The sequence below is a fragment of the Macrotis lagotis genome, chromosome 5, assembly GCF_037893015.1.
Source record: "Macrotis lagotis isolate mMagLag1 chromosome 5, bilby.v1.9.chrom.fasta, whole genome shotgun sequence".
NCBI classification, from domain to species: Eukaryota; Metazoa; Chordata; class Mammalia; order Peramelemorphia; family Peramelidae; genus Macrotis; species Macrotis lagotis.
The window spans coordinates 112,762,655-112,787,560 of record NC_133662.1 but is presented as its reverse complement, the minus strand read 5'-3'; the positions used below and the strand labels follow the sequence as shown (position 1 = coordinate 112,787,560).

Genomic DNA, 24,906 nt, shown 5'->3' with positions numbered 1-24,906 from the left:
GTGCTGCTATAGATATTTTTGTATATTTGAATCTTTTTTTAGCATCCATTTATTCATTCTTTTTTTTTTTAGGTTTTTTGCAAGGCAATGGGGTTAAGTGGTTTGCCCAAGGCCACACAGCTAGGTAATTATAAGTGCCTGAGGCCGGATTTGAACTCAGGCACTCCTGACTCCAGGGCCAGTGTTCTATCTACCATGCCACCTAGCAGCCCCTCATTTATTCTTTCTTAAAACAATAAAGGAAAATAGTTCTTTAACTGTGATTCAAAGCATAAAATGACCCTCAGGCTAACCTAAAATATAAGACTCACAGAAAATTTTGCACTATAGGTTTTTAAATTTATTTAGATTCTACATTATTGTATTTATATTAGAGGTTTCAATTAACATTGTAACTAAATTTTAAGAACAAAAAAATTAGCATAGCCTCAGCATTTTTGTTTCTTTTTTTTGTTTTTTACAAGGCAATGGGGTTAAGTGACTCATCCAAGATCACACAACTAAGTAATTATTAAGGGCCAGGACTCTATCCACTGTTCCACCTAGTTGTCTCCAAGCCTTAGCATTTTTTTGTCTATTCAGCCAGATCTTCAAAATTACAGCATTGTAGAGATCCAATTCAATCCATACCTGAAAAAGTATTACCTCTAATTGTCCAAAGTGGTTGTCCATCTTTCACTTGAAGAACTCTAGTGAAAAGGAAAACCTATTATAGTCCAAAGCTATCCATTCTAATTAGGATAACTCTAATTCTTTCAGGTTTTCTTGACATCATGCATAAATTTGCCTCCCTGTAATATCTCATCCACATTCCACAGAACAACCTTTCTAGTTCTTGTACACAGCAATTATATCCACCATAAAACTTTTCTGTTCTAAGCATCCCAATTACCTTCAACCAAACTTCATGTGTGGCATAAACTTGAGTCCCTTCATCATTTTCATCCCCATTTCTAATACTCTCCAGTTTATCAATGTTTTTTCCTTAAAAACATGAGGTTAAATAATACTTCTGAGGATTTTGCTTTCTTGGTGGCAAGTAGTAATAATGGGGGGGGAGGTGATTCTGAGACTATGGTCCCACTAACATGATCAACACTAAAGACCACCATGATGTGAGGATTTTTAAAGTGAAATTACTTATTCAAGATTTGAAATTTCCTAAACAACTTTGTAGTTTTCTAAACCTATAATCTCTTATAGTTGATGGCAATTCCATTTGATTTTGAAAATTTTATATTTGTCTAGTTCCTCAATGCCTGTTTTGAATTTTCAATGACTATATTCAATATCTTGTTATTTTTAAAATACTAGACATGAAAGCATATCCTCTTAAGTTTAATATGATCTACTATTCTATTAGGAACCAGGAGGAAGGAAAATTCAGGGAAGCCTGGAGGGATTTACATGAACTGATGCTGAGTGAGATGAGCAGAACCAGAAAAATACTGTACACCCTAACAGCTACATGGGGGTAATGATCAATCTTGATGGGCTTGCTCATTCCATCAGTGCAACAATCAGGGACAATTTGGGGCTCTCTGCAATGGAGAATACCATCTGTATCCAGATAAAGAACTGTGGAGTTTGAACAAAGTTCAAAGACTATTCCCTTTAATTTGGAGGGGGGGGGAAACAGATTATCTTATTGTCTGATCTTTTTATCTCTTATACTTTTTGTTTCTTCCTTAGGGATAAAATTTCTCTCTCATCACACTCAATTTGGATCAATGTACAACATGGAAACAAAGTAAAGACTGACAAATTGCTTTCTGTTGGGGGGTGGGGGGAGGGAAGTAAGATTGGGGGAAAAATTGTAAAACTCAAAATAAATAAAATCTTTAATACCAAAAAAATTTCACATGTTCTATTACTTGCACTAAACCAAATGTATATTTCAATTTATTCCTCAAAGAATATAGATCAGAGACCAATAGCTAAGAGGTACTTCAGTAGTCTTTTAACCTAATCTCCTCATTTTACAGATAAGGAGAATGAAACCTAGTGATGTTAAATGATTTACTCAGGGTCACACAATTGATAAAGTTAGGCTAGAGCCCAGGTCTACAGACTCCAGTTTAAGCTTTTTCTATTTGTGAAAGCATATTAAAAAACCTCTATTTTTGTTCAACTGAAAATATTTTAAATTTATTTTTATTTTTTGCAAGACAATTGGGGTTAAGTGACTTGCCCTAGGTCGCACAGCTTGTAAATGTCAAGTGTCTGAGGCTGGATTTGAACTCAGGTCCTTCTGGCTCTAGGGCTGGTGCTCTATTCACTATACTACCTAGCTGCTTCCAATATTAAGAAATGAACATTTTTTCTTTTACATTTTCTTTTAGAAAAGCACCTAAAAAAAAGTCAAGAATAAAAGCTAAGAGCAGGGGAAATGAATGCAGGATTGTAACCAAAGTCAGAAAAAAACAAAAACAAAACAAAACCAGAAAAAAAAAACAACTCAAATCCAAATAAGATTACAGTCTTTTATATGCACTGAAGAATTAGGTAGGCTGAACCGCAGCAGACCTTAAGTCAGGAAGACTCATCTTCCTCAATTCAAATATGGTCTCAAGTGCTTACTAGCTGTGTGACCTGAGCAAATCACTTAACCCCATTTGCCTCAGTTTCTTCATCTGTAGCTGGGGTTAGGAAACTGCAAACCACACCAGTATTTTTGCCAAGGAAAGCCAAATAGGGTTATGAAGAGTAGGATGCAGTTGAAAAAAAAAAGACAGAACAAAAAGGATTGGAATAGTAAATAGAAAATATATATATACATATATTTACTATTCTATATAGATAAATAGATAGAATAGAATCTAATGAGAATACTCATTTTCCCCATTATAAAAGGATGATAACATAACTGAGAGAGACATCCCTTTGGTAAAAAAAAAGACATGAATAACTTAATATTAAATGATTATTGCTCTATTAGATGGAGTAGAATGTTAATCCAAAAAGTATTTTGTCATTTTCCTTACATCCAGGGCCATCTCCAGTTGTCCTGATTCATATTTGGCCACTGGACTCAGATGGCTCTGGAGGAGAAAGTTTAGCTGGTGACTTAGCACAGCACTCTCCTTACTCAAATGCAATATTCATGTGCTTGTCACCTCCCCAATGATATGGTCTTCTTTGTAAACGAAGGACAAAAACCAAAAACATTCAAGATTCCTATACATGTTATTTCAAATTATTTTGCTAGAGAGATGTCTAAGGGCATAGGGTTTTGGTGTTAGGAGGTTCTCTGTACTAGTTTGGATGTTTCTCTAAATTAGAGATGCCCAGATTTAGGAAAACACATTATTAGTAAGAATTTTAGGGGCAGCTAGGTGGCGCAGTGGATAGAGCACCAGCCCTGGAGTCAGGAGTACATGAATTCAAATCCGACCTCAGACACTTAATAATTACCTAGCTGTGTGGCCTTGGACAAGCCACTTAACTCATTTACCTTGCAAAAAAAATTGTGCCTACAATGCAGAGTATAGTACTAATAGTACTAATATGTTTTCTTTAATACACTGTCAAGTTGACAAGCATTGATTAATAATTTACTATGTATCACTGTCCTATGCACTGTCCCCATCTTTAAGAAGCTTACTTTCTAAGGATATGAAAAGATGGGGAAAAGGTACCCACATTACTGACACCATGAAGGAGCTGAAAGAACAAACAGAAAATAGGAGTAGAATCTCCTCAAAATAGAAATTCCAGAAGGAACTCGCCAATCATAAGATAGGGCAATCAGGATATACCAGGATGGGAAGGCTCCTGAAGTGTAGAAAAGTATGGAGAGTCAATGACAGTGCCGAGAGAGGAATGTTTTCACCTTCTGGTTGCAGTTTTTAAAGAGAGAGAAGTAGAAGCAGAGTATAACCATTGTGAAATCCAGAACCCTCCCTCAATAAAATTATCAACAACCAAGCATGACAAGAAAATATCTATGAGGCTGGGACTATGGAGATGAAGAGTAGGAAAATGGGTTCAGCAGAGACCATTGCCATGTCAGCTATTTTCACAACTTACTTTCCTAAAACCCCCATATTATGTGTGTATGTAGCTACAAGGTATCTTACATTTACTATAAAGAAGCAAATAAATTTAGCATTATCACACTCTGATAGGCATAAGTTTCAAATAGATAAGCTCAGCTGGGAGTGTGGCACTGGGCTGAGTTCACCCTGTGTACATTACAGATAAACCTTTTACCCCTCCCCTTACACACAGTTTAAAATTTTATAAAAACCTGCGACTTTGTCCACTGATCAGTCAACTGTAGCCAGAGCAGACCAGATCATATAGTTTGGTCACTGAGGCTGACTGGTGAGCAGGATAGGGAAACTCACTTGACTTTGACTAAGAGGAGCCATGATCTGGCCTTGCCAATAGTCTTAATGGGTTGATCCTTTATCCTTTCCATAAAGTCTGTGGCTTTCACTCCTGAGGAGTAATTTCCCAGAGGGAGCAGTAAGTCAGCTTTGTCTGTTGTTTGATAAGACATTCCCATACCTCTGTAAATATGGACAGCTCTGAATTGCCTTGGCCAACATGAGACTTGGTCACTTACACCTGCTATTGTAATAAATAACGAGTCGAGCATCTCTCTCTCTCTCTCTCTCTCTCTCTCTCTCTCAACTGGACCCAAATCATTTGTAGAACTGACAGATGACATTCAACACTATCCACACCCAAAATTCCTTTCCAACAACTCCTACAAATCATTCTGCTTTCTTAGGCAGAATTAAGATTAATATTCCATTATTAAAGAATATTGGAATTAAAAGAATAGTAAATATATACTTTCTAAATGTACCAATAGCTCCAAGAAGTTGTTTTTAGAATTTATCCTTTCTGAAATAGAGTAGTATAAAAATGCTGTAGAATAAACACAGGCATCCTCTGCCCCCCATGGGCACTAAAATTTTAATTCCCTTTGTGGAATGCCTTTGCTCAAATAACCATTAATAAATGTGAATCCTTTGAACTTTTGCCATTTAAAATTGCAATTGCAAACAAAGCTAATGGAAAGAGTATTTAAAACAGCATGAAATTTTAAATGTTAAGGGGAAAAAAATCTGTCACCAGACCAAAAAAATGAAATTGAATTAAATTTATCCACATTAACAAACTTCAATAGCCTCAACACAATTAGTTTCATATCAAATGTCTTTCTTTTTTGTTGCTACAGTAAGATCCTATCTACTATGTCTTTTTGGAAAGTTATTGGTGCAATTTGCAAAAAATGTATCATCTTCAAAAACTGTCAATCTTTTCTTGACTTCTGCTCATCTTGTTGACAATTTATTTTTCATTTGGAAGGATGTGTGACTTTGGGTAAGTCATTTATTTTATTTTTTTTTAAGTTTCTGCGAGGCAAATTGGGTTAAATGGCTTGCCCAAGGCCACACAGCTAGGTAATTATTAAGTGTCTGAGACCGATTTGAACCTAGGTACTCCTGACTCCAGGGCCTGGGTAAGTCATTTAAACTCCTTAAGTTTCACTTTCTTTGGTTTGAAAAAAACTGCTTCACCCAACTGGTTATTACAAAAATCAAGTGAAATATCTATGTGAAATATACCTGCTACTCTGTGGGTATAAGGTTTCCTTCACTTTTTATTTTTACTTTAAAGCAATCATGATGAGCTTCATAACCATTCAGGCAAATGTCTTTTTTTTCTCAAGCTAGATAGATATCTTGATTTAGTTTTAAAACAGTAACCCCATTTAGATTCTTAACCATCTAATTAATCACTTCCCTAATTTGCCTTTCATCTCTGAACCTCCTTCTAAACTCTACTGGCAACAGTGATTGAGAATATAACAAGGCCTAAAATATTCAGTTTATTGTTCAGTATTTCAAAATCCCTTTGCCCTGGAGTCAGGAGGACCTGAGTTCAAATCCCAGTCTCAGGCACTGTGAGACCTTGAGCAAGTCACTTAGCCCCCATTGCCTTGCAAAACAAAAAAAAAAATTTCAAAATCCCTAATAATGCTTTTTCGGCTCCTTTTGACACTAGCTAATAAGTCTCCTCATAAAGCATCATAGGTAGGAAATTGTCATCAGGTTTGGCATCTCTTGGTTCTCCTTCACATCCTTGATACAAACTATAGGAAAATAATATTCACATCCTATTAATCATGACAGATCAAAATATAGTCAAATTAGTTCTGTTTGGCAGATTCTGTACTAGTATTGCCAAACATTGCTAATGAATTTAGCTACAATTAATTATCCCAGATTCATAACTGGTTGGACAGTTATATCCAAAAGATGTTGGCTAAAAATCCAAGGCAACCTAGGGAAATTTCTCTAATGGACTGTTCCCTAGTGGATTCCACCTTCTCTTTCTATTCAATTAACTGGAAGCTATAGCTAGCATATTGGTCAAACTGGGAGACATAGTTCAAAGTGCATAACTAAAACCAAATGAAATCATAATATGGGTCAGAAATTTCTCTACAAGCTAGATTAATATACTAAAATGAACAAGCTTATATTTATCTCTATTAAATTTTAAGTCTCTTAGGTTCAAAAATATCTGCTATATAGCAAAGAGTTTGTGGACTAAAACTCAATATATATCAACAATATAACACAAATAAACCAAATAAGAAGCTAGTGCAAGTAATTAACTGAATAAGAAATCCAATGTTTAGGGGCAGCTAGGTGGCAAAGTAGATAGAGTACTGGCCCTGGAGTTGAGAGGACTTGAGTTCAAATTCAGTCTCAGACAATAATTGCCTAGCTGTGTGACCTTGGGCAAATCACTTAACCCCATTGCCTTAAATAAATTTTTAAAAATTAAAAAAATCCAATATTTAGACCAAAGAAGATAATAATCCTACTGAAATACTGACCAAATCTTGAGTTCTGTTTTAGTCAGAAGTCAGGTATACTGTAGGGGCTGGGGGAGGTGGGGAGGGTAGAAGGGAGAAATAGAAGTTCTGTAGGGGTTCCAAGGAAAATCAGACTCCTTTGATTTCACTAGGCTTATTCAGTCAAGTATTAGTCTGGTGGACAGAGATAGGAAAAAGGATGAGGAATAGTCTATAGAATAAAGTCTAACATAAACAAGTGTTACAACTATCATAAAAGGAAACATTTGAAATTAATAAGAACTTGGTCAGTTACACATTATTCCAAATTAGCATTTGCCATTAGTCACATTTAATGTTACAAATAAAAATTAAAAGTAAACAATTAGTTTTGCCATAGACATTTATTGTAAGGGAAAAAATCTGGCTTTGGGATTTGGCCTTAGGCAGTAATTTTCTTCTTAGTACTTCTCAGTTTTCCTTTTTCCTGTATACAAAGAGAAAAAAATGTACTTTTGTTTCCAGATGCTTTATTACAGAATCATCAACATTTAAGTGCCTTCATCTGAATATGATGTCTTCTTACCAAATGTATAGCCAAAAATTTCTTTGATATCATGGATATGGGATTTAGGGTTTTAGTTTTATTTCTGGCAACACAGTACAGCAGACAATAGAGTTCTTGTTATGAATCAGCAGCAATTAATATTAAGAGAGTTCATATATGCATGGGCACTATTCCAGAGAATGGCCTTGAGCCATGACAGGCAAATTACTAAAGACTGTTTTATTTTAGTTCGAATGTAATTTTCTAGCTTTATTCCATTAAGTCCAAAGGGGATTCTATCCTAATACTACTTTATCTTGGATGACTCTAGAAAAGAGACAGAGTTTAGGCTGTCCAATAGCTAGGTATGTAGAAACAAGCTCCAGAGAAAGTCAAAGTATTTATTCTATTTGAGGGTCAATTTTAGCATTAAGTGCAAACTTTTATAAAAAGTTAGAAAGATGGTGATTTTGAAGTTGAGTATAAACATTACAACTCATCATTTGAAATTGAAAAAAGGATACCCCCAAAATTAGCATTTTAAAGATAGTTATATCATTTTCATTCTGTTACTACCAAAGTTGAGGACCAATTGACCTTGAGTTCATTCTCAAAACAAATTCTAACATACTCTTATGGTAACTGCATCAATTATAAGTTGGATCAATTGCATCAGTTATAAGAAAGAAGGGGATAACAATTCCCAGGAGTGGAAAAAATGAACAATAACAGTAACTGAGTCACTACCACTGTTCTTGCCTTCATGGAGTTTACAATGTTGGAAAGACAAGATATATTCAGATGAACACAAGCAATTCATTTCTGAAAAGACTTCTTTAGTTCAACTAGAAAAACTGCTATAAAGTTTGTCAATGTAGCAGGATACAGAAAAAGTAATTCTAAAGTCTCAAAGAAAACTTTAAGAGTACCCATGGATAATGCATATTTTGCAATTATAAGAATATTTCAAAATGCTCCAAAATGATGTTTTATTTTAGTTAATTCTTCTATTTTAGTTTTTAATTATTTATGAACTTGAGCAATTTCCCTTAATTCCCTAGGTCTTACTTTCCTCATCTGCAAAAGGAAAGGATGAGACTAGATGAACTCTTAGGTTCCTTCCATACCTGAAATCCACACTTCTTTATCTATCAATTCTATTTGATTCAACTCAGATGTAGTAGTGCTTACAATGAACTAGGCAATGTGCTAGGGGATATAAAGATAAAAAAAAAATCTATCTCAGGGACCTTATATTCTAAGAGGAGGAGAGAGAAAAATAAAAAAATGTATACAGATGAGAGGAGGTAGAGAACTTTAATAATAAATGATGAGGGAATCTGAAGAAAAAATGCCTAAACTTTCAAAGTAGCCATCATTGCTTTCAACTTGCTTATTTCTTCTTACCTCAAATACCCAAGATGACCTCGATTTAATTCTTTTACCATAAACCAACATAAAATACCAAAAGGCCCAAGTTTTGAAGGAACAGACGGTACATGACATTTTCCATTTTCTACTATGTATTACAGTCAGGTTCACTTAAAATTACACAAAGTATAAATCCTATTTAAGTTAAGCTCTCTTCCTCACTCCACCTAGATTGCAAACAATAATGTACTTTTTTTTAGAAGCTGTGAAAGTGAACAAGTTATATTTCATCTGCTTGGACCTCAGTATCTTCAATTCTAAAATGAAGGGGTGAAAGAAATGAATTCAGAAGTCCATGCCTTCCATAGTTGACCTTCCTTGATTCTTTGAGAATGATTCTTACAAGGTTTGTTGTAAAAATTTTGTTGAGGAAAATTCACCCAAACAAAGCAAAATTATTATGAACACCCTCTAAGAAGTAAATGTTACTATCATATAGAATCTTTATTTATAAAAATCTTGGGATTTTTTGCCCCCATCCTGTGATTTTCTCACTACAAAACTTACTCATCAAAAAATATCCTTAGCTTATGAACTAGCAACATGAGTTAAGAACTTATATGAAGCCAGAAACAAATGCAATGTGTATATATCATGTATGTATCATTGAGTATTGTGCTAAATGAAATTTTTGTATTTCCTGCTTTCTGGATGCAACAGAAGACAAGGTCCTTCAGAGAAGGATGGATGAGATCCTAAAAAGAAAAAAGAGATAGTCTTATTACCTAAAATTAAGAAGTTAAGGTAAAAAAAGGGGAAACTGTCATTTGGGAGGAAAATCTTTGTATCTTATATCTGATAAAAGTCTGATATCCAAACCAGATATCAAACTAACTCAATATATAAGAACCAAAGACACTCCCTAACAAATAAGTGGTCAATGGAGATGAACAGGAGAAAAGAATTGCAAACTTTCTACCGCAAAGACTATTCCACAACACTAATCAAAAGATATGAATATCAAAACAAAACTGAAGTTTCCTCTCATGCTTACAAACTGACAGATGAAACAATTACAGGATATATACAAAGTATATATACAAGTAAACACAAAGTAATTTAGATAGTGGAGAAATAGGAGAGCATTCCAAGAATGAGATTAAGTTGCTTTTATTATGCCACAGCTACAGGAGATGGGATGACACAGAAGGGGAAAAAAAAAAAACCTAGGAAGCCAATGTGACTGGAACAGAGACTTTATGTGAGGAAGAGAGTAATTCAAGATGGGCCTGAAATAATAAGTTGGAGCCATATTGTGAAGGGCTATAAAAGAGGAGTCTGCATTTCTTAAGAATGCATAAACACAGGATAGTTAGGTGGTGTGCCAGTCCTGGAGTCAGGAGGACCTGAGTTCAAATTTGACCTCAGACACTTAATAATTGCAATTATTGGGCAAGTCAACTAACCCCATTGCCTTAAATAAATAAAAAAAATTTTTTAAAAAGAATGCATAAACAATAGGTGCCTCCACTTCATCTCAGTCTCAACTCTTTGCAATCTGGGTTCTGACCTTGTTCAATAGAAACTGGTTTTTCCAAAGTTTCTAGTGATCTCTTAATTGCCACATCTAATGTCCTTTCCTTAATCTTCATTCCTCTTGACCTCTCTATAGTCTTTGCCACAATCACTTTCTTCTCCTTGATATAATTTTCCCTTTTTCTAGGACACTACTCTATCCTGGTATGACTGTTTCCTTTCTGCTTCTTTTGCTGCATCTTTATCTATGTCTCATCCACTAACAGTGGGGGATACTAAAGGGACACCAACTCTCTCCTCCCCACTTTGCTCCCTCTCTACATATAAATGTGTTGGGGGAGGGTTGTATGGGGTGTCATCCTCTGGGGTGAGGACTTACCAAGCCCTTTTCAGAGCTGCTTATTCATCTTTGGTGTCCGTCCTTTCACCCAACTGTCACCTGTGGCTCCAAGAAGCTGTGATATGCACAGTGGCCACTGTAAAACTAGTAAAACTACCTGTGCAGACAGGTTAAATCAGGTTGAGGTAAGCCCACCAATCTCAAATTCATCTGGGTGTTGGGAGACATCTACCCTAAGCATGTGAAGGCTGGCTTTCCCCAATGGAATGGGCTGATAAGAACAAGTTGTTGCAATGGGCATGACAGTGCCTGAAACTGGTGCTGTGGTGCTCTTTGGGCTTGAATAGGTAAAACCACTGGATCCTGGGTCATCACCAGTCTTCTTGACTTTTGTTCTGTCACTGGACTTCCAAGACTCAAGAAGATAGAGTGAGAGGGTGAAGACTGTGCAACTCTGCCTCACTTAAATCCAATTAAAATGTAAGTCAAGACATCATTATTGATAATTTTTTAAAATAAAGGATGTTCAAATATGTGTATATTTCATTTGATGATTTCTATTATCTTCCATGGATTCAGTTATCATCTCTGTACTGACAATTCTGAATTTACTCATCCAATCTAGGGTCTACTGAATATCTCAAACTGAATATCCCTAAGATATCTTAAGCTCAACATGTCCAAAACTTAACTTTCCCCAAAGATTTCTTCCTAATTTCCCTTTTACTATACCTCCCTATTACTGTATCCTCCCAATTCCCCAGGTTCAAAATTTAGGTGTTATCCTTGGCTCCACAATCTCTTCCCATCCACCACCCACCCTTCTATCTATTCTGTTGCGAAGATCTGTTAATTTTACCTTTGTAAATCTCCTCATATATCCCTCCCCTTCCTCTGACATTGTCACCATCCTGATGCAAGTCATCATCACTTCCTGCCTGGACACTACCATAGATTGCTGGTTGGTCTGACTGTCAAAAATCTCAACCCATTCAAGTCCATCTTCCACATTCTTACCATTACAGAGATCTTCCTTAATGGCAGCTTTGACCATGTCTACCCCTCTCAAACTCCAGTGATTCCCTATCATCTCCAGGATCAAATATAAAATCTACTCTTTCTTGTTTAAGAAGGGCTTTGATTTGCCTCCCTCCCCAACTTTCTAGGATTTTCCCTCTTGCACTCCCATCTCTATTTCAATCTCTGTAATCTATTGACACTACTGTTCTTCATTCCATATCCAAAATCCTAGGCTTTTTTCTCCATTCTCTCCATAGCTTGGAAGTCTCTCCTTCTTCATCCCGACCCGCTGGCTTCCTCCAAGTGCCACCTTCTTACAAGAAATCTTTCCTGATCCCCCTAGTGCATTCCCTCTGCAGTTCACTTTCAAGATCACTTGTCTTTTTTTCTTCCTTTGTTTTTTTTAATTTATTTTTATTAAAGATATTATTTGAGTTTTACAATTTTCGCCCCATCTTGCTTCCCTCCCCCCCACCCCACCCCCCACAGAAAGCACTCTGTCAGACTTTACTTTGTTTCCATGTTGTACCTTGATCCAAATTGGGTGTGATGAGAGAGAAATCATAGCCTTAAAGAAGAGAAGTTTAAGAGGTAACAAGATCAGACAATAAGATATGTTTTTTTTCTAAATTAAAGGGAATAGTCCTTGCACTTTGTTCAAATTCCACAGCTCCTTATCTGGATACAGATGGCACTCTCCTTTGCAGACAGCCCAAAATTGTTCCCAATTGTTGCATTTTTTCTTTCTTTGTACCCCCAGCTCTTAGGGCAGTGTCTGGCACATTGTACTTGTTTACTGTTTGACTAAATCCTAGAGGCAAGAAAGAGCACTCAAGTTTCTGGAACATGGGAGCAACATGGCTAGACCTGTCGTTTATGAATAAAAATATTACACATTGATAGATAACTGAAGCAAAATATCAAAGTGAATATGCTGGAATGATACTAATTCTAATCCAAATATTTGTTCAAATAACCTGAATGTTTTCATGAAATACATTTTCCTACTGGCTTTACAGATTAGAGCTTTACTTTTTGTGGTTAAAAAAATAGAAACAAGGGGTGGCTAGGTGGCACAATGGATAAAGCACCACCCTTGGAGTCAGGAGTACCTGGGTTCAAATCTGGTCTCAGACATTTAATAATTACCTAGCTGTGTGGCCTTGGGCAGGCCACTTAACTCCATTTGCCTTATAAAAAAAAAAAACCTAAAAAAAAAAATAGAAACAAAAACAGATGTCCCTCAACTTGGGAAGGATCAGGAAGATCTGAATTCAAACCCAGTCTCAGATATTTATTATGTAACCCTGTATCATTTAACCCTGTTTGCTTTAGTTTCTTCATCTATAAAATAAGCTGAAGAAGAAAATGACAGACCACTCTAGTATCTTTGCTAAGAAAACCCCATATGGGGTCACAAAAACTCAGACATGATAAACAACAGATCAGCCACAACAACAAAAAGCAAATTGTGTTTCACAAAGGTAATGAAATATTATTGTGCTGTAAGAAATAAGAAATTAGGAAGTCAAAGAAATATGGCAAAATTTGTGTGAACTGATGCAGAATAAAAAATTAACATATATAAACAATGACTACAATAACATAGTGAAAGGCAGTAAAATCAATCAGTTTCCAAGAAGAGATGAAGAAATAACATCCTTCCTTTCCTTGGAAACTTGGAGAACTGTGGATGTGGAATGTTGTACATGCTTTCAGATGTGGTTCCTGTTTCAGTGTATGTAACTTAGTTATTTTTATTTGTTATTACTGCTGGGAGTCATTGAGTTGGGGGTGTATCTGGAAATGACTGACATAAAAACAAAGCAAAATCAAAAAAAGGAATCATAAAAACTTTTTTTAAAATAGTTCAACTCAGTGATCTTCTCCCCACTCCCACCCCCCCACGAAAAACGGATTAGCAGAAGCTAGGGGAAAAAAAACATTTAAAAACAGCTGGTGTAAGGGGTGGCTAGGTGGCACAATGGATAGAGCACCAGCCCTGGAGTCAGGACTACCTGAGTTCAAATTCGGCCTCAGACATTTAATAATTACCTAGCTGTGTGGCCTTGGGCAAGCCACTTAACTCCATTGCCTCTCAAAAAAAACCTTAAAAAAAAAGATTAAAGGAATAGAATTCAGCCTCAGACAAGGCTTGCCTTAGGCAAGCCACTTAACCTCATTTACCTTGCAAAAACATAAAAAAAAAACAAACAAAAAAACAGCTGATGTGGTATGACTTGATCTCTAAATGATTATTGAACTGCTGGTGACTGCTGCTTCTTATAGTCCTGCAGTGGGCTCATAACTGTCTCTCCAGGACAGCCTATCTATAACTAAAGGTACAGGGGCCTCAGATGACACTGCTTTCTTGGCCCTACCTGACAGGCTTGTACTTGAACTGTCCCCTGGCAGGTTTTGCATTGTTGAGTTTCTTAGCTGGCTCAGGGATTTCAGTGTCAGTGCCAGTTCTAGCTCCTGTAGATTGGACAGGAACAGTTAACAGAAACTATTTGGAAAGTAAACAAGTTAGCATCAATCCAATCACTTTTCCCTCTTTAGAATGTAAGTTCCTTGAGGGAAGGAACTAGGGTTTGTTTTTTTTTTGCTTTGTTTTGTTTTTTCTTTGTAGTCAAATCTTGGAACATAGTTAACTTTTAATAAATTCGTGTTAATTTTTCTGAAAGGGTGAGAAGTTAGCACCTCCTAAAAGAAGAAACTTTACATTTATGCTTATCTACACAAGGACACTTCCTCAGTTAGTATGTAAGAAACTTGGATTAGATCAACACTTCACACCCTATACCAAGAAAAGATCCAAATAGATATAGGATTTAGGCATAAAAAACAATACTATAAGCAAACTAGAAGGTCCTAGTTTACCTGTCAGATCTATGGAAAGGGAAGCAATTTATGACTAAGGAAGAGATGGAGAACATCACCAAAAACAAACCAGATGATTTTGATTACATTAAATTTAAAAGCTTTTGCACACACAAAAACCACTGTAACCAAAATCAAAAGAAAAGTAGTAAACTGGGAAACAACCTTTACAACTAATGTTTCTAACAAAGGACTCATTTCTAAAATATACAGAGAACTGAGTCAAATTTAAAAAAAAATCCATTCCCCAACTGACAAATGGTCAAAGGATATGCAAAGGCAATTTATAGATGAGGAGATCAAAGCAATCCATAGTTATAACAAAAAGTGCTTAGAGAAATTATAGAGAAATGCAAATTAAAGCTTCTCTGAGGTACCACCTCCCACCTCTCAGACTAACCAATATAACCAGAAAGGATAATGATTATTGTTGGAAGGGTTGTGGGAAATATGGACACTATTACATTGTTGGTGGAGCTGTGAACTCATCCAACCTTTCTGGAGAGCAATTTGGAACTACACCCAAAGGGCAACAAAAATGCATTCCCTTTGATCCAGCAATACCACTACTGGGTCTATGAAAAAGGGTAAAAACATCACTTGTACAAAAATATTCATAGCAGCCCTGTTTGAGGTGGCAAAGAATTGGAAATCAAGTAAATGTCCTTCAATTAGGAAATGGCTTAGCAAACTGTGGCATATGTATGTCATGGAACACTATTGTTCTATTAGAAACCAGGAGGGATGGGAATTCAGAGAAGCCTGGAGGGATTTGCATGAACTGATGCTGAGTGAGATGGGCAGAACCAGAAAAACATTGTACATTCTAACAGCAACATGGCGGGGGGGGGGGGGGGGGGGGGGGGGGGGGGGGGGCGGGGGGGGGGGATGATGATAACCTCGATTGCACTTGTACATTCCATCAGTGTAACAATCTGGGACGATTTGGGACTGTCTGCAATGGAGAATACCATCTGTCTCCAGAGAAAGAACTTTGGAGTTTGAACAAAGACCAAGGACTATTCCCTTTAATTTAGGAAAAACAACCCAATATGTTATTGTTTGATCTTGCTATCTCTTATACTTTATGTTTCTTCCTTAAGGATATGATTTTCTTCTCATCACACTCAATTTGGATCAATGTATACAATGGAAACAATGTAAAGACTAGCAATTTGCCTTCAGGGGTGGGGGAGGGAAGTAATATTAGGGGGAAATTGTTAAAACTCAAAATAAATAAAATCTTTATAATTAAAAAAAACAAAGATACTTCCTCTCTCCAAGAATTAGAGAGATATGAAATTTAATCCTGACTATACTACTTAGTAAATGTGTAACAAGGCAGCAACTCACTTATGAACTAGTAGACTGGGCATTGGGAACTTTCTATATCAAAAAGATTAAACCAATCATTGCTTTCAAGGAGCTATCATTTAGAAGTGAGAAGCAGATATAAATAACTATATTAGTAGTCCAACTAGTAATAATAATGATAATATGCCATTTATAATATAGTTTTGAGGGCTGCTAGATGGCAAAGTGTAATAAAGCTCTGAACCTAGAGTCAGGAAGATTCATCTTCATAAATTCAAATCTGGCCTCAGACACTTGCTAATTGTGTGACTCTGGCCAAGTCACTTAATTCTGTTAGCCTCAGTTTACTCTTTTGTAAAATGAGTTAGTGAAATAAATGACAAATCATTCCTGTATCTTTGCCAAAAAACCCCAAATGGGGTCATAAAAAGTTGGAGATGACTGAATAACAAAGTACAGTTTTGTGGTTTGCAAAGATATTCATTATCTCATTTGATCCCCATAATAATCCTAGGAGGTAGGCATTACTATTATTCCAATTTTACAGAAGAGGGAAGTGAGGATAAGAAAGGGTTAAGTGAGCACACAATCCTACAGCTTGTAAATTAAAATATCTGAAGTGGGATGAGAATTAAAGTCTTCCTGATTCAAGTCCATAACTATCCAATGCACATCTAACTGCCTCTGGTTATAATACAAAAAATATTATAAGTGCATAAGCAAGGTATATAACTAGGGTCTTAAGTTTTCTGTCTTCTTGTAGAACAGACAGCAAAGTCTCTGCCACAACAGCCCTCCTTCTAACATATTCCAAAACAGCTCTACCAAGCTGGAAAGTGATAGGTAGATACTCAAAAAAGGTATGAATAGGGGTGGCTGGGTGGCGCAGTAGATAAAGCACCGGCCTTGGAGTCAGGAGTACCTGGGTTCAAATCCGGTCTCAGACACTTAATTACCTAGCTGTGTGGCCTTGGGCAAGCCACTTAACCCCATTTGCCTTGCAAAAAAAAAATGTATGAATACTAAGGGCCTGATGATGGATTGCATATCTGTCATCCAAGGTCCAAGTCAGCTAAATTTGGAGAGAGACTTCAGATTAGCAACCATGACTCCTGAGGAAAGAATACCACATTGAAGTCTGAGGATAAGGTTGAAATCCTTGATTGCAATTTAGTAACTGTGAATTCAAACAGTTCACTTCTCTGATCCTTAATCTCCTAACCTATTAAATGAAGAAGTTGAATTAGAGGATCCCTAAGGTACTTTATTCTAAATCTACAATTCTATCACATGATTTATATTTGCCAGAGCGATTCTCAAAGATAAACTATAATTTTGAAGAAGGGTTCAAGTCCTGTTTCCATACTGAATATGTGACCCTGAGCAAATCATCTTAGTGGTCTGAATGAAATAGACTAGTCTACAATTAAAACCAAGTTATAGAATAGTTGTTGATCTTCATTGGTGGAGAGAATTTCCTCAAAGGTCCCTTTAAAATAAATGAAATCATTTATTTGATTGAAAAGGAAGGTGAGACCTGGTGAGATGGAAACCACCCTTGTATGGAATATGGTAGTCATCTACATAAGCTGACTTAATTCAGTATTGGCTAAGTAATCTAAGGTTCCTGGGCCTATTTTCTCATCTGAAAAAAAAAAAGGGAAAGTGGGTTAGACTCAAAGATTCTCTAGTTCTAGATCAATGACCCTAAGATTTGATTTACAACAGAGAAGGAAATATATATATATATATATATATATATATATATATATATATATATATATATCCATCCTCATGAAATTAAGGGTCTGCAGTAATAAAATACATAAGAGATCCAAGAGAGGTATAAGTAAATGTTATGCCAAGTCCAAGGAATGAATTTCTAATAGAGATTAAAGAAGACTTCTTGGGACAGGTGTTGAGTTGGGTCCAGTTTGGCTCAAGTGTAGCTAATATGGAGAAAAGCAAATATAAAGAAATAGGATACTGCCAGATGGTAGAAATCCTTGGATGGGAGGCTAAAGGAAAACTGGATTTTATTCAACAGGCAATAGGAAGTCACTGAAAGTTTTTGAGCAGACAAGTAATGAGATCAGACTTGGACTGAGGAAAAATAATCTAGCAGCAATATAAAGATGGACTAGAGGCAGGAAAGTATAGAGTTTGGAAGAATTCAGGAAGTTAGTATAACAGTATAGATGGAAGTTCATGTGAACCTGTCCTAGGATGTTAACAGTGGGAATAGAAAAGAATAGATAGAAAAGCATGAAAGATTTAATGATCATATATCCTATAGGTGATACAAGTATCAACAGTCCCATTTTCAAGTAAGGAAACTGAAGTTCAGAGATATTAGTGTGTGATCACATGACTACTAAGTGAAGAAATTAGAACTCAAACTTCTGACAAGAAGACTAGTGTTCTTTCCATGACTTTTATGCTGCCTCTCTGGTAAGATTTATCACCAGAAGTTTGGCTACATGGTGACAATTATTTTTTCAGTCATAACTCATAAATACTAATAATACAAGGAGGAAGTATAAAAGGAATATCCACAGTGATGAAAATGAGTCCTTGAAGTATTACAGCTCTCATGAATTGCTAGTACTTTTCCTATATGAAAGACTTACTGATTTCCGAAGTCTTGGACAACTCCATTAAGCATAGTACTTGGCCTGATAACTCTGGATCAAAAAAGGCATATTTTATATTTTTCTTAAAAGTTACTTTAAATTGTAATTCATAAATGGTCCTAAATGATTTTCATAATTTTTGGAGGTGGGAGGAGGAGAGAGAAAGGACAGAGAAAACAAAACATTCAGAAAACAAAATTTCCCACTTTTCAAAGTTCCTGGAAGAAAGCAGGTAGGAGTACTAAACTGGTTTAGTAAAATACTAAGGATTGTTCATGGGAAAGTGTTATGAAGAAAAGCAATAGACACAACCAAGTTTTTCATTTCATTAGAGAGGAAGTTGTGTACTGGCCAGAACAGCTGTGATAATTTTTAATTTCTAAAGAAAAGTAAATTTTTGTTATGTAGAAACTTTTATTATCTTTTTCACCCACAAAAATTTCTATTTTGCTATTACTTCTTTTATAAAAGTCATGGAATAATAATTTCAAAATGTACTAAAAATTAATAAATAGCACATTTACATTGATTTAGGGCAGCATAAATCATTACTATCTCATTTTGCAGATGAAAAAACTAAGAATCTAAGAGGTTGTACCTTTCTTATGATAAGGCACCTAAGGAAATAAAAATCGGGAACCCAGGTTTCTTGGTGCCAAGTCCAAGATTCTACACATTACCTCAGATGCTTCTCAATTATTCATGCTCAGGTGGAGGTGCCTGAAGTTCATTCATTACAGAGCATCACATCAGCAACGGCTGGGGTTCAGACTGTTTTATATCATAGCTATGGTACCTCTCCATTCCCTTATGTGGTTTTTCTGACTTTCTGCTACTTGTTATCCTACCTTTTTTTCCTCACCCTTGTAACGATAAAATACAGACTGAAGAAATACAAAATAAATTATCCTTAAAAATTAGGTGAAGAAAGCTGCTGGTGATTTCAGAGTTCTTACCAATCCAAGCTAGTGCTATCTTTCCGCCCCACCTCCCACTCTCCCTCCTTATTCAGCTGTAATAGCTTAAGAACCCACTGCCTACTCCTAGTTTCCCTCAAGTTGGGACTCTAATTCTACTGTCTGCTTCCCACCCAGCAGATGTCTATTCTCTGAGATTACATTGCATTAGATTTTTATTCTCTGAGATTACATTGCATTAACACTGTATAAATGTATTTATCCAGTAAGTCAAAGTTATTTACATGTTATAAACCATTAAAATAAAATGTTAGCTCCTTGAGGGTAGGAAGTATGGCTTGTTTGTTCCTTTCTTTGAATGCCTAGCAGGCTCCTGTTACAAAAGGTAGCTAAAATAAATGCTAATTATATAACTGAACCCTATTAAAATGTAGTTAAAATTTAGGTTTGTGAAGTTAACACCTTAAGCTATCAATAGTTTTTTGTAAGGCAGTAGTGAACTATTTTAGGGAAAAGGTCAAAAGGTCTTCAAGTGTCTGAAGAGAAGCCCAGGGGGAGGAAAGTAATATAACTGAGAAAGTTTAGTGCCAGTGTTGTCTAGGATTTCAAGTTTACAGAAGCACATTCTGTTCTTCGTGTGTGTGTGTGTGTGTGTGTGTGTGTGTGTGTGTGTACACTCGCACGTAAATTTCCTATCACAATAACTTGAAAAGAAACCATCCACAATATCAACTACTACCATTTTACTTAGCCGGCAATGGGTACAAATTGGAGTGTCTTCAAGTTCAGTCATACTTTGCTATACATAAAGGGAAGAGGACAGCTATGGAATAGGCAAAGACAAAAGCTACAAGGCCTTTGACTTGACTGAATACATGACCCTGGAAGTGTGCAGGTCAAAGGTGTTCAGGAAGACTTTAAGACTTTCCAGAAGATCTTTAGACACTCCACAGGTTGGGAACTCCAAATAAATATCCCATTTGGTAACAAGCTGCTTTCCCTTTTCTTTGTGAAAAATTTCTTTCCTTTTAGGAAATTTCATTTACCTCCTAAATGTGTAATCTGTATACTTATATTCAAAGCAAACTTACTGAGTTCTCTGCTAGATATTATTGTTTGAAAGGTAGCCGAAGGAAGCAAAATGTTCAGTCAGAAAGAACTCAGCATCACACTATGAAAAGGAAAAAAACTTAGCTATTTCAAAGCTCAACTTGGTCATATCATCAGACTTTTTGAGTTACTGTTATGAAGTGCTGCAAGAAACACTATGGAATATGGCATTAACAGCAGTTACTTAAAAGTTACATTCTATCGCTGCTTCATGACTTGCTGAGCTTAACCAGTATTTTCTGGCATTTGATTAATATTTACTACTTTATAACAAATGGGTCTGGAGGAGAAAGTGAAGCTGGTGACTTTGCACAGCAAAGTTAAATTCAATTAGTTAAATTCAATTTATTTGTTTGAAATGGTATCACCTCCCTGATGTCATGGTCTTCTTTGAGAATGAAGGACAAACAACTGTCTGGCAGTGTACTGAGTATTATGAATCAAAAGTGAAGAACATAAAAGCAAGATCCTTGTCCTCATGGAACTTAAAAATCTATTTTAAGTAAAAAAAGGAGCTCTTAACCCATAAATATCAATATAAATAGTTAAGTTTCTAGGTTTGTGTAGGTATGATAGGTATTCACATATATGTACACAAATGGAACTGAAAGAAAAATTTGACAGGCAAATGTTGGTCATAACTAGAAGGGGTAGGGTGTCAGATTAAAATGGAACTAAATCAGGCTCCTTTCCTTATCCTGTTCTAGGAGGAATTTGCATTGAAAAGCATCCTTCTCTCTAGTTCCCAGGCACAGACTACTGCCTTAAGACAGAGGACTTTATTTAACTGAGTTAGGGAAGAGCCCCACAAAAGGTTATTGGATTGAATGCTATCACGTTGGCTTTGTAGTCTCTGTAATTCAACTCTTTATCCTAATATTGAAACTCCAGCCCTGCAAACAACTATTCCCAAACAACAATTTACTTCTTTCCTTGTTCTTTTCCTTACTCTTTTTTATAAAGAGAGAGAGAGAGAAAAAAAAAATGGATCATTCTTGTGTATAATATTCCTATTTTTACATGCATAGCTGACCTACTCTGCCTATTCTTTAGTAAGCAGATATTTGTACAGTTTCAAGACCCATGCAAAACTCTTAGAAACAACCCCACACTACAGCTACTGCTGGATGACGACAGATTCAAAGTTTACCTCAGTGCCAAGACATTTTATCTCATTTCTTCACTTTGGCACTTATGTGCCCTGAAGGCAGAGATATTAAAATTCAACCGGGAAAAACTGTCGAGATTAAGGCAAAAATATTTTCTGCACATCTTTTGCTCAAGCGAGTTAAGTCACTGGGCAACGACTTGCTCACAGAAATTTTTTTCTTTTGGCCGAAGCCACATAATTTTCATTAGCGTTATTAAATGATAAAAAGAATAGGGGTGGAAGGAGGGTCAAAGGGCAAAGCTGCCTTCCTTTTTTCTTCGCAGTTTACGGCCAGCTCCTCCAGCGCCCGCCCTGTACTTCTGGCTTCGGCACTGGCCGTGACCTTGGATCCGGGCGCCCCAGCTCCCCACGCGCAGGACGACGTCTGCGGTGACCCCTAGCTAGAGGAGGTGGGAGATGCTGGCTGCAAGGTGGTGCGGGTTTTTTTTTTCTTTTTTTTCCCCAAAACTGCAAAGACTCTTTGCGGTTGGTTCTGAGGGTGACGCTCTTCCACGCCCCCTCTGCAGGGAGGGAAAGTGCGCGTGCGGCGGCGCCGCGGGGCCCGCCGGCTCCCACTGCCCGCGCCCGCGCGTGGGGCGGCCGTCCGGGCGGGCGGAGCGAGGCGCATACAAAGGCGGCCCCGCCCCGCCCGCCCCGCACCCCGCGGCGCACACGCGCTCCCGCGGGCGCCTCACCTGTCTTGAACACCATCGCCTTGTCGTTCTGGGAGCCGAAGGTCTCCAGCATGGACACGAAGAGCACCCCGCAGGCGTTCTGGATGCCGAACACGGACCCGTTGCACCACATGGCGGCCAGCATCACCAGCCAGCCCCAGCCGCCCTCGGGGGGCTCGGCCGCCGCCGCCGCCTCCGGCTCGCCCGGCGCCTCGGGGCCCTCGGCGGGCTGCGCGGAGACGCCCCCCGGAGGCCGGGCGCCGTCCTCCAGCCCGGGCCGCGGCGAGGGCTCCTCCTGGGCCGGCTCCATGGCCCCGGCGCGCGGGGAGGCGCGAGCTCGGGGGGCCCGGGCGGAGGCTGGGACCCCGCGGCGGGCGGGCGGGCGGGCAGAGGCCGAGGCGGGGCGCCCCGCGGGGACGGAGGGAGGAGGCGACGGCGCCCCTCAGCGCTGCGGCCCCGGCTGCTGCGCGGCCCCCCCCATGCTGCCCCGGCTCCGGCTGCAGCGCCCTGCGCCCCAGTGCCAGCCCTCTAATAGGCAGCGCGCCCCTCCCCCCGGGGGCGGGGCCCTGCCCAGGCGGGCCCCCCGGTGCTGCTCTGTGATTGGGCCGCCGGGCGCGAGGGGGCCTGCCGCCGGGGGGGGGGGGCGCGTGGCCGAGCGAGGGTCAGACACACACACACACGCGCACACGCAGGGGAAGGGGCGCGCTCCCCGGCCACCCGCGGCGAAAAGCGCGCGCGAACGCACCCCTCCCCCCGCCTCGCCCTGACAGTGCCACCTCCGCCCCCTCCGGCACGCCCCCCTGCCACCTCGAGCCGCCTTCCCGAGCCCAACCCGCCGACCAGAGACACCCGACCCCCGACAGACACGGGCAAGTCTCACAGCCGGGGAAAATTAGGGGGGACGCAGAATGTACTTCTTAGTCCGTTTCAAAAAACCCCAAAAAAGGCGCCCCGGGCATGCGAGCATAAGGTCAGCAGGATGACCTTTGATCCAGGGATGACTTACCGTCCGCAACATTAAGTAGCAGTGTTCTCCTGGCCCTTTGACTAAAGGTTACCTACCTACACAGTGTTCCAGTACTATTTTCTGACGGGATGGTGTGGGTTGGTTTTGGTTTGCTTATGGGTTTATTTGGGGGGGGGTGAGCACTCACTGAATTATACTAATAAGAATGCGTAAAAATGACAGTTATGCCACCTGTCTACTAAATAGGGAGGAGGTGAGGATGAAAGCTTTGCACTTGAGTAAGTGCTTTATTCAGCTGCCTTCTGCTCAAGTGTAATGTGAATAAACATCAGTCCCACCGGTGCATTGAAGAGAGCAAGTTTAACAGATACATAGGTGTAACCAAGCAGATGCTACAGCAACGATCAGTTCAGAACTAATGCTCCATAAATGTTACCGATCGACAAAAAAGATTAATTGAATACGGAAGGAAACATTGGCTGAGATGATCTCCAAGGTTAAAATTATAGGGTTCAATGAACAACTTTTTAGTTTGTTTTTTTAAACAGGTTTAAGACCGAAAGAGTTGTACTGAACTTCACTTTTCTTTCCATCTCAGAATTCTCTAAATCAGATCAAGGACAAGGTCATTCACTGCATTCTGGGCCATCACCAGTCATCTTAACTTTTGTCTTGTCACTGGACCTCGATTAATCTGAAAAATAAAGTAAGACTGACAGCTTTGTGAAGTTCTGCCTCACCAAAATCGAATTTGTTCAAAAAATCAAGACATTACTTTCAGGATGTCATTGTTGTTCTTCAGAAACAAAGGATGGGGGACGGCTAGGTGGCACAGTGGATAGAGCACACCCCAGAATCAGGAGTACCTGAGTTCAAATCCGACCTCAGACATTTAATAGTTGTCTAGCTGTGTGGCCTTGGGCAAGCCACTTAACCCCATTGCCTTGCAAAAACCTAAAAAAAAACCCCAAAAACATGGCATATGGGAAAGTCATTAGACCTCACCAAACCTCAGTTTCTTTATCTTATATAAAGGAGTTGAACTATTAGATCAGTTCTAGATGCAATATTCTATAACTTTTAGGACTTGAATTGCAGAATATACTATAGGAAAAATGTATTAATATATAGAAAAAATTAATTCACAAAGAGCTTAACCTGCATCAATGTGATAATATTGACATATATAAAGTTTCATTTTCATATATTTAACATGTTTATTCTAAGACTACAAAACATTATTTCTGTATAATCATTTTAAAAAAAGATTCTACTGTCAAACTTTTTTTTCTTTTTTACAGGTAAACTTTGATCCCAATCTTTATAATTTATTATGCTTTATTTTCAAACTGGGTTGCCTCATTATGGCATGAAGGTCATCCTGGGATCTCAAAAGTTATGCCAGCTAAGCACAGTGTTTGGCATGTCCTGCCGAACTCAAAAAGCTTTGAGTATAGGTGTAGCAATGAATCATGTGCTTGTTTTCCAAGGACTCAGCCTAGCTGAGTTTGGAAAAGCTCATCACCACCAGATAGCCAATATCACTAATCACCAATCCTTCTCCAATTCATTGTCTAAATAACTGCCAAAATAATACTGCTAAAGCACAAGACTGACCATACCT

The 24,906-nt window shown here is 38.2% G+C and overlaps 1 protein-coding gene across 2 annotated transcripts in view; it reads right to left on the bottom strand.

Annotated features, from left to right (window-relative positions):
* The window catches only part of SLC16A10 (solute carrier family 16 member 10), a 143,988-nt gene extending 121,348 nt beyond the window's left edge, over positions 1-22,640 (bottom strand). For both annotated transcript variants that reach the window (XM_074187372.1, XM_074187373.1), the window contains exon 1: positions 22,337-22,640. In XM_074187372.1, coding sequence (XP_074043473.1) covers positions 22,337-22,625 — 289 coding nt within the window. In that variant the 5' untranslated portion in view covers positions 22,626-22,640. The remainder of the gene's footprint in view (positions 1-22,336) is intronic.
* Between the last annotated feature and the right edge of the window lie 2,266 nt (positions 22,641-24,906).